At 31.4% G+C, this 10,423-nt stretch overlaps 1 protein-coding gene across 3 annotated transcripts in view; it reads left to right on the top strand.

The window, feature by feature from the left end:
• The first annotated feature begins 1,600 nt into the window (after nucleotides 1–1,600).
• LOC106461650 (nuclear receptor coactivator 5-like) overlaps nucleotides 1,601–10,423 on the top strand; it is a 45,183-nt gene continuing 36,360 nt past the window's right edge. The window contains exons 1-3 of one of the 3 annotated variants that reach the window (XM_022388655.1): nucleotides 1,601–1,819; nucleotides 9,381–9,426; nucleotides 10,222–10,306. In XM_022388655.1, coding sequence (XP_022244363.1) covers nucleotides 10,224–10,306 — 83 coding nt within the window. In that variant the 5' untranslated portion in view covers nucleotides 1,601–1,819; nucleotides 9,381–9,426; nucleotides 10,222–10,223. Of the gene's footprint in view, nucleotides 1,820–1,906; nucleotides 2,021–2,233; nucleotides 2,301–9,380; nucleotides 9,427–10,221; nucleotides 10,307–10,423 lie in introns of those variants that run through there. The other 2 variants (XM_013921493.2, XM_022388656.1) reach the window with 2 other exon arrangements.

Here is a 10,423-nt window from a genome sequence, read left to right as displayed (position 1 = left end):
AACTTAGTTCGTATCTGCCCCACCAGACCCTTCCTCACTCCAGCCACGTTTTTTCCTCCATCAACTGTAACACATCGAAGCTGATTCCACTGAAAGTTATAGCCTTGCAAAATTTTCTGCACTTCTATGAAAATGTCTTCTCCAGTTGTTGTTCCGTGCATGCTGCAAACGGATGCCAACTCTTCTGTGATCTGAAAGTCCAAATTAACACCACGAATGAACACGAGAAGTTGTGACGTACTCGAAAGATCAGTAGACTCCGCCAGCACCAGAGAATACCACAAGAAGTTCCTAGCTTTCTCGTGTATCTGTAATACCATGTTCTCTCCAAGTTCTTCTGTTCTCTGCACAACTGAACTTGCTGAAAGGCTGATACTTCCGAACAAATGAAAACTTACCACACAATAAACCCTTTTTATTATTATATCAAAGCCTTTGATCTTGTTCCTAGGACTGTTATCAGGCTAACTGAGCAATATGCTAATAGTAAACTCTCAAATGAGTGTTACAGGTTAAAGCATGCGTGTGTATCAGATTGAAGATATTCCAATGAGTGTTATAGGTTAAAAGACACGTGTTTTTACTTGTAACAAATATCCCATAATAGTTAACCACACTATAACGTCCTATAATATTTAAAACCAATCTACAGCATCCCATAATGTAGTTTTTCGCATTAAAGGATGCGCACACACGCATGTAAATATCCATGTAATATCCAGGTGCATACCCTCAGGGTCCACTTAGTATGTGTGCAAAATTTCAGGTTTCTATGTTCTTTTTCTTGGAGCTATGGCGGTAACATTTCTTTTCTATGTGTTTTTTCGCATAAAAAGATGTGCATGCATGTAGATAAGCAATAATACTCAGGTGCACACTGCGCACGCATTCATGTGAGTGTCTGTCTGTCTCTGTGTGATTTCTATTTGTAATATAAGGAACTACTACTTTTCTATATGGCTTTTCATTAGCTTACCTCATTAAAAAGATGCGGACGTGCATGCATAAGATAAGTAATACCCAGGTGCACACCCTCAGGGTCCACTTACTATGAGTGCAAAATTTCAGGTGTCTAGGTTCTTTGATCTTGGAGCTATGGCAGTCCCATATTCTTTTCTATGTGGTTTTCCCTATTTTGCCTCATAAAAAGATGCCAACTCGCGCACGAACATGGATAAGTAATAATATCCAGGTGCACCCTTTCAGGGTCCACTTAGTATGTGTTCAAAATTTCAGGTTTCTAGATTCTTTTTTTTTCATGGAGCTATGGCGGTCTAACACACACACAGAGACCCACAGACACGCCCTTTTATTATTATAGATATGTCCTCACGTTTCACATTCCTATCTTCATCTTGACAAAAGGTTCTCTTTTGCAGTTTTTATGGATTCTAACATCAGAGCTGACTTTGTCAGCAACCCATTATCACAGAATTCATTACTTATAGGAACACCAGAAGTTTCCTTGGTAGCATATTTTCTAGACACTGCCCAAGGGCCCAGAACCTGCCTTGAATATCTTTACTATGATTTTTAACTTCTAATAGCTAAACTAGAGCTAAACAAGGCGGTAGAACACCCAGATCCCTTTCGCTCCCGAGGAATTATGGCCAGTAGTGAGATGAATGCCAGGAGGTGTTTATAAAGATAGTTTTTGGTGACCAGTATAATGTCAAAAAAAAAAACCTCCGATAGAAATCCATATATCATAAATGACGGATTTTAAATCCATCATAGCTTATTAAATGTTAATTTTCTACTGCGCTGCTTATTTTAGGCGTTTTTTCTTGTGCCCAACTACAGTGTTTTGTTTTAAAAAGTGAGTTGAATTTCACGTGCTATAATTTACAAACACTTACCTATACCATTATAAGTTTTATTGCCGCCATATCGGCGTTTTGTAGGTCTGAATACCCACTGGACTTAATAACTGAGTTAAACATGAGTTGTCGTATTGTGAGTTAAGCCTAACGTTGTATAAGGTACGTTGTAAGGCGTAACGTCAAGAAAACAAGTTAAGGTAGAAAACATATCCTTTATATTAATTTTATTTTGTATTTCTATTATTATCATTTTATATATTTAAGTAAATACATAAAAAATGTGAATAGCTGTATATGCTATTAGTATTAGTCTAGAATTGAAGTGTAACTTGCAGTTGTACTCAATTCAAGTTGTAGCAAGCTTGTAATTCACTAATTATATGGACTGATGAAGGAAGAGTGTTCTGCAGTTTAGGTCCCAACCCGTGGTCTCCCTTTGGTGTAAAAATCATATCCACCGTGTAGTTAAAGGAGCAAGTAATTTTGCAATTTTATTAGTCCGCATTTAATTTTTATTACAAAAACTTAATCTATGACAATGAGTTTGTTAAGTAAATACCATGCTGCAGACTGTTGTACTAGGCCTAACCACCATCATAATTGATATTAACGGTTGAGCTATGATTATATATATATTTTGTTTATTATTTCTTCAGAACTTAAGTGTGCAAACAGAAGCTTTTAAAAGTTTGTAACATAGTTAATATAGACTACACTATTTTGCCAACAAAAACTTGGTGACAATAGTACCAAAGTTATTTTCATATTAATATCCAGAGATTATTGAATAGAGTAATTTTTATCTTGGGCTTGGGTGTTTACTTAGGATGTCTGTACACAAGCATATCTGTCATTAAATGTATAAACAGCTCGTTCTTCATGGGACATAATAACTTTGCTGCCACTTCTAGTTGTCAGTTCCTTACTGTAGTGAAAGAGACAGATTTGAACTTAAAGGACCAAAACTTATTGGCCATATGTTTTTGATCAGTTTTATGATTGACAATGTTTAAAAGTATACTACCAATGGGGTCTGCATAATAACTGAAAAAGAACAAAAATGAAGGAATTATTTTTCAACAAAAAATACAATTTCTTGTATATAATTTAATTATATAATATAATGTCAGGATAATTTTAGTGTTTTTATATGAAAACTATTTATTTGTACAGGTTTTAGTTATTGAAAGATGATTTAACAGTATTTACTCTGTGAATGAAATTAAATAAGTACAGAGAGAGAAAAAAGTAATAAATGGATTCATTAAACAAGTAAATAAAATTACCTACATTCATAGATAATATTAAATGGATTGAAAACCATTTTGAATGTTTAAAGCATTTTATGTAAAATGCATCCAGGCCACACCATGAGAGGAGGAGGGGGGTACTTTCATCGTGGTCCACCCAAAAAGGGGAAAAAGTTTCTTAAATTATTTTTTTACATTTTGACTCTCTTGAAAGCACCACACTACTATTGTATAAAAGTGTTTATAAACTTTATTTTCAGTGCATAAACATTTCTTTTTGGTGATTAGGTGTCCTACTAACAATGCACCATTGCATTGTTACTGGTCTTCATAATTGTTGATAACAAAATACACTGTACAGACTATTGAAAAGTAGTTACAACATCACTGCAGATTGAATTACTCATTAGTGGGTTTAAGATTAAAATTCAGAAAAATATTTAAACGTATCACTTATTCAGCAAAAACTATGGTGAATAAGTTTACTAATTATGTAGATGAGGGTAAAGGTGTGAATTTGATGAACCTAGATTTTTAGAATGCATTTTGCAAAGTGCCACACATAAAGTTTGTTGAAATAATTATATCTATAGGTGTGGGAAATAAGTTGGCTTGTTCGAATGAAGAAAGCAGAGGCTTTTTTTTTAAATGAGGTGAAGTTCAGTCAATCTAGTAATTATGAGATGACTGTTACCAAAAGTTACTTTTCTTTAGTTTTTACTAATGAAGATTTAAGCAATAGTCCTTATTTTGAACAGTTGCTAGATTAAAATATGATTGCACAAGATGACTAAATTAATTATGAGCTTAATAAGAGAAAATTTGATAATTTAAAGAATGATATTGTTCATAAACTATTTTAATAAAAGAGTTAGCACAAATGATCAAATATAAAGTGTAATAGACTTAAACAAAGACCCAAAACTTGAGTGCTTTTGAATAGTTGCTTATTCTTCTTCAGGAGAACAAAGGGTCTTTTTTTTCATGGACTAAATAATATTTCCCAAAGGGTTTTGAAGGTGTTTGAGGGGATTGGATACTTGTGCTATTTGTTAATATTTTCTTATAAGTCCTTGAATAGTGGGCAAGCACCAGAAGATTTTAAGTTGGCTAATGTTACTCTTATTTTCAAAGGAGGTGATAAAATTGTCTAGGTAATTATAGGCCTATTAGTTTTATATCAGTGGTGGGGAAAGTTTTTAAAAGTCTAATAAAAGATGCCTTGTAAATTAATTTAGCTATCTTTGAAATTTTTGTATGATAGTCAACACAGTTTCATTAAGAGAAAAATCTTCTGACATTACTTGAGGTGGTTACTGTTTATGTTAGTGAGTGTAAAGATGTGGATTTTTGGAAAGCATTTGACAAAGTGCCCTACAAAAAATTTTAAATAATTATATAGATGGGGTAAGGTTGTGGATTTGAAAATATTCTATACTCAAGGCTTGTTAAAAACTTTATCTCTGTTGGTGTGGAGGATAAATTGGCTCATTGGATTGAAAAACTGGCTGAATGAAAGTAGCGGGATGTTATAAATAAAGTTCAGTCAAACTGGATCATTGTCACAAGTGGGGGTACCTCTTGTGATCAGTGTTATGACCCTTCCTGTTTTTGTTTTATATCAATGACACAGATCAAGGAATGTTCAATAAATTGAGTAAATTTGCTGATGAAATTAAGTCTTGCTGGTTGTGATGAAAATGCTGCTGCTGCTTTACAAAATAATTTAGATTATTTGGGGAGTTGGGCAAATAAATGGCAGGTGACTTTTGATTATAATAAGTCCAAGGTAATGTTAATGAAACTATAGAAGAATTATCTTGATGTTTTGGTTGATCAGTCTTGTAAGCCTATCAAGCAGTGTGTTGTTGTTAATGGTAAAGCAAATAGGATTTTAGTTTGTATTTACAGAAATATTGGATATAAATATAAAAAGGTTATAACTGCATTATATAGGTCATTGGTTATGTCTCATCTGGAATATTGTGTTTGCTCCTGGGCTTATTACTTAAAAAGGGATTTGAATTGTTGGTAATGGCTCAAAGGAGGGTTACTAAGATAATACTTGGGATGGAAAGGTTGTCATTCGAGGACAAGTTAAGATTTCTGAAATAGTTTTCTCTTAAAAAATAGAGTTAGAGGGGATCTGATTGAGGTGTTTAAGATTGTTAAGAGAATTGATAGTGTTGATGCATCACCTTTTTTGTACTTAATGGTGAAAATCATAGTACGATGCAAACATAAATTTTGTCAGAGCAGCAGTCATCTTTGGCTAAGACAGTTTTATTATATAACAAGGTGGTTGACCTTTAGAATGGGTTGCCTTCAAATGTGGTTGATTCAGTAAACTTAAGGGAAGGCTTGATAAATATTTAAATGATAAGAGCTTGTTTCGAATTTTTTATTTTTCAAAGTTTAGTTTGGTGGAATGAATAAGCCTTTTGTTGTCCATAAATATTAAAATGCTTTCAAAAAAAAGTGGAGACAGGCCCTATAAAACAAGTTCAATAAATTGAGAGAAGCAAGGGTTCCTTTTTCTGAAATGATCCTGAGAATCATAAAAATGAAATATCAACTTTCCAAGTATTTGTGTAAATAACTTTTTACAGCAGATCAAAACACATTTCTTAACAACAGAAGTCAAACTAAGTGGTATATACAGAGTGAAGTAAATATTGTGCTTCACTACCATGATACATTTAAAGTCCTGTCCTTACTATGGTTTTTGTAAGTCGTGTTTCCCCAACTACTGTTCTGATTACAGTAGCTAATTGAGATGCCATTTATCTTGCAAGAATGTGTAAAACTGATACTATTGTGACATCAACAGTGTAAGTTTTGAACAGCTGTAGGGGAAGGACTTGTAAACATTTTGGTAGTATGCAACTTTTGCATCATCCTGTAGAACAGTGAGTTCTCCATAGACCTTTTTTAAAAATAGGGTTCATATTGAAGATTTTTTCCAGTCATCAGGAACTTTTCTGATGTTGGGAGATTTCTAGAAAAAATATTGTTTTAGAAGTACCTCCTGTATATGTGAAATCACTTGTAGGAAAAATGCTACAGACAGTGTAATGCACTTTTAAGCATGACTAAACAGAACATTTTATAAAATTAAAACCAGGTGTTTTTTTTTCATTCTCACCAGTTTCTGTTATTTGTTTGATACTTTTTTTCTACATGCTGCAAAAATTGTTTCCATGTATTTCCTTAAAATTCTACAGTACTAAAATGTCTGAAAAGTGTGAAATAATGGCTAGAGGAAAGGAGTGAAAAGGCAGAGTAAATGTTTAATATGTGAATCTTGCAACATTTTTTTAGTTTGATGAAAAAATTTCAAATGCTGTTGCTTTGCAGGCCTTTTTAAATGTCTGTAGTGTAACTTGTAGTAGTAATGTGCTGGAATAAGTTTTTTTTTATGTAGCTCAATTGCAATTGTAAGGTACATGGGATTCAAAGAGACTGGAGCAGTAAGTTGCATTTGAATTGCTCTTAAATATGAAGAATAAAATCAGATCAGAATAGAGTTGAAGAAATATTGTCTTCATGTGCAACATTTAGTAAAAAATCTGTTCTTTTCACGATACACTTAATGAAAAAGAAATTAAATACTGTATACCTAATCAATTATTATATCATATGTAGAAATTATTGTTTCAGACTCACAAACAGTTAAGCGTACAGTAATTTTAGAAAAATATAGATTACTGTGCTCTTTTTATATACATATACACATAAAATGAATAAGATAATTTTGCTACCAACTTTTCAGGCAGGTACCAAATTCTAACTATGCCTTATAAAGCTTTCTTCTGTCCCTGCTTTAATTATAATCAATAGTATTAAGGCTCTCATTTCTTCTCTTAAATAAGTCTCCAATATTATATCTCAGTGCTTATAGATGTTTAATACCTGAATTAAGTCATCTGCAGTTTTACTACTGTAGTTCTGAAGAAAATAAAATCTTTGAGCTTATGTTGATACTTAGTGTTTGAATCTGAGGTTCATAATTTAGACATTCATTTAAAAATTTATGACATTTTGAAATGTGATTGACTGTATAATTAAGAATTTTGATTCGCTGCAACTTACAAAATATACGATGTTCCTTGTAGTTGGTTCTGAGTACAAAGTTAGAACTTTTATTGGCCTTCTTTATAATTCTCAGAACCAATAGTTTAATAACTTAAAAATACATAAAGATTCTGTTTAAGAGGTTTTAATTATATTAATAAGCCTGAGTTTAGCAAGTGCTAAAATTTCTAATTTCAGAACTGTAGCTATAAGATCTCTTTATAAAGGTGACAAAGAATATCAGTTTACAACTTAGCCTTCAAGGTATTAAGAGATACTTGTTTCAAACAATATGACTTTCAATATGGTAAAAGTACAATAACATAATTTACTAAAATTTGTGACACTTTAAAAAAATAAGTTATCATTAATTATTTTAATTAAAAAGCATGGATTAACCCTGTCCCAATGGGTCATGTGTCAAAGGTCATGTCACTGCGTTTGTTGACTTGCATTCAAAATTTTATTAAGCTACTATTTAATGAATGTATATCAGTAAGTTGTGTATCAAACTGTAGATTATAGTTTCATTGTTGGTATTATACCTTACTCAATTTCTTACTTTAAAAGTTAATATAAAAAAACAGAGTTGAACATCAATTTTTGTATGTCATGTGGTATATTGAATGCAGCACTGGTTCAAATTAGATGTTTGTGATGTCAGAATACTAAGTCTGTAGTTTCTTGTGAATGAGGAACTCCAATTACTGATATTGACAAGCTGGAATATAAAATAAGAGCCTCTCATCTCTTCAGTTTGCTAAGATACTGCTCAAGTAATAAATCAAACACAGTGGCATCCCACCCACCCACTTTAAATTTTATAAACACTCCCTTATATACACTTCTTTTTATGACATGAATAACCAATCAGAAGCTCAGAATGTTTCCCTAGTGGCTTTCTCAGCCATTTTAACATGTTTATATGCCAGTTATTTCTTTTGAACCAAGATTTCAAGGAAGTAGGTTGTCTTTAGTCTGCTCAAAATTTAATATATTTTTAGAGTGAAATACAGCTTAGGTACTTAGCTTGATAAATTATAGTGGAATTCTATGGTACTGATATAGTAATTTGATTTTTTTGGTTATTCAACTGTATATATAAAACCTAAAAAAAATTATTTTGTTTCATAACCTACGTCAAGCAGCTACTAATAGAAGAGATAATTATTTGCTTTACTCTATTTACTGTTTTGTGTTTTAGAAAAATAAATTTAAGAACTTATTTCAAAATGCCAATAATCTATATACATATATAATGTAAAATAATTGAAAGATGACTGTATTTTACAAAATACTAGTTGACTAAAACACAGCTAAGACAGGTCACTTTGTCTAGACTAAAGGTCAGTTTTATATTATTGGATACGGTAACATGAGTGCACATGTGCCGTGTCATTGTAACTTCTGTATTATTAGCCAGGCATGGCTGAAAGGTCAATATTATAAAAATAATAAATGTATAATGTTATGAGAATTAAGCTATTTAGTCTAAACATTGATGTTTTCATGTTATAATTTGTAGTCATTCTAGGACGAAAAAACATAATTTATATTTATATCCTAATTTTTTTAACGTGTTTAGGAGATCGGTCAAATTGACCAAACCTGTACAGATATTCGTTACTGAAAATAACAGATAAAATATAAAGTTTTTCTTAAGAACTGTTTGATAACTATCTAGACATTATATAGGATTTGCATTTGAAATTTTTTCTGATGCACAAAAGTATTTTTAATCTTAAAATAAAAATTACTTTGCATGTTGGATAGGCAACATGTGAAAAGAAAAAAAAAGGGGATAAGAAAAACATTGCTTTACAAACCTTAAAACTTAATAAAAAAAATATTGATATTTTGTGTATGAAAGCATTGTTATGTTTACTGATAATCTGCCTAATTTCGTTACATATGCTTACCAATTTAACAGTTATAGCGTGGTAACTATAACAAGCACAAAACAGTTGTGAGGTCGGTCCCAGGGACCAAGCCCATGCTGAAAGAGTTAAATAGACAGGTTGTGCATCTCATGGATCACATAATTTCGAATTTTAAGTGTGACATCTTCATTCTTTCTGAGCAAGTTGACATCCTTCCAGCAATAATATAATCTAAAAAGGAACATAGTATATGGAAATTTTACTAGTCTTTTACAAGGTTTCAATAGCTTTCTTGTTCTTAAATTCAAATTTCAGTGGATTGATTAGAACTGTATTATTTCTTTTAACTATAGGTGAACACTCAACCAAAGTTTCAGGCAGTTATTAATTCAGGCTAAGGTAAGTTCTTTCTAGATTTCGGTTCTCCAAGTGCAATTTTACATCCTTCAAAATTAAAAAAAATATTTTATCATGTAGTTGTGGTGAATGGATGGCTTAAATAATATTTGTTTATGCTTTTGTCCAATCACTAAAACTGTTCATGTTCTTTTTAAATTAAAATGCTTTCTAGAGAATTTACTTCAAGCATTTTGATGTTACAAGTAAGATTAGAAATATTACTGCACAAATAAATTAGTAATAATAATCAAATTTGGAGACCATATTTCTGAGAGTCTTGACTAGTTACATTTTTCCAATTACTAAACATTTCCATTTAGTTTACTCCTTGTTTTTGAACATTGGACCAATTTTATAATACTTTGTGTAAGGTTGTTGTGCTATGTCAAAATCATTTTGAAAATGAGCATATACAACAACAACAAGGGTACAATCATACAAAAAGGCTTAATTTACTATTCATTATTATATAGCCTACCAACTGTTTATTAATTATATTACAGATTTCTTTTCACCAAAGGTAGAATTGAAAATACATTCTGTTATAGTAACCTTTCTATGCAATTTTATATAAGCATAATTTTATCTCTGCTTCTACATCATTGTTAATTGCTCCTTGAATCTTGTATTGACAAAGCTATTAAGAATTTAGATGCTAATTCCAATTGCATCTTATGCATGGTATAGTAGAGTAGTTAAAGGCATACTGTAGTTTCAGAATCATTTGTTTTGTGAATAATAAATAATTAATATAAATGATCATATTCACAGTTGTGTAATATTTTACATTTTTAGGAATGACAACCAGAAGTAATAAAGGAAGATCATCTTTTGGACGACATTCTCCACTTGCAGGCAACAGATATCACAGACAGGACCGGTTAGTTTCCTTTTGAGAACAATTCTAATGTTTTCAAATTTGATGACGAGGAACCCACTTTGAGACTAATAATGGCTGGAGACAGCTTAAATGGGTAATGAAAGAAAAACTTTAATA

The sequence above is a fragment of the Limulus polyphemus genome, unplaced genomic scaffold, assembly GCF_000517525.1.
Source record: "Limulus polyphemus unplaced genomic scaffold, Limulus_polyphemus-2.1.2 Scaffold1004, whole genome shotgun sequence".
Lineage (NCBI taxonomy): Eukaryota > Metazoa > Arthropoda > Merostomata > Xiphosura > Limulidae > Limulus > Limulus polyphemus.
Note: the sequence above shows the minus strand (reverse complement) of the source record. Positions and strands in the feature narration are given on the sequence as shown.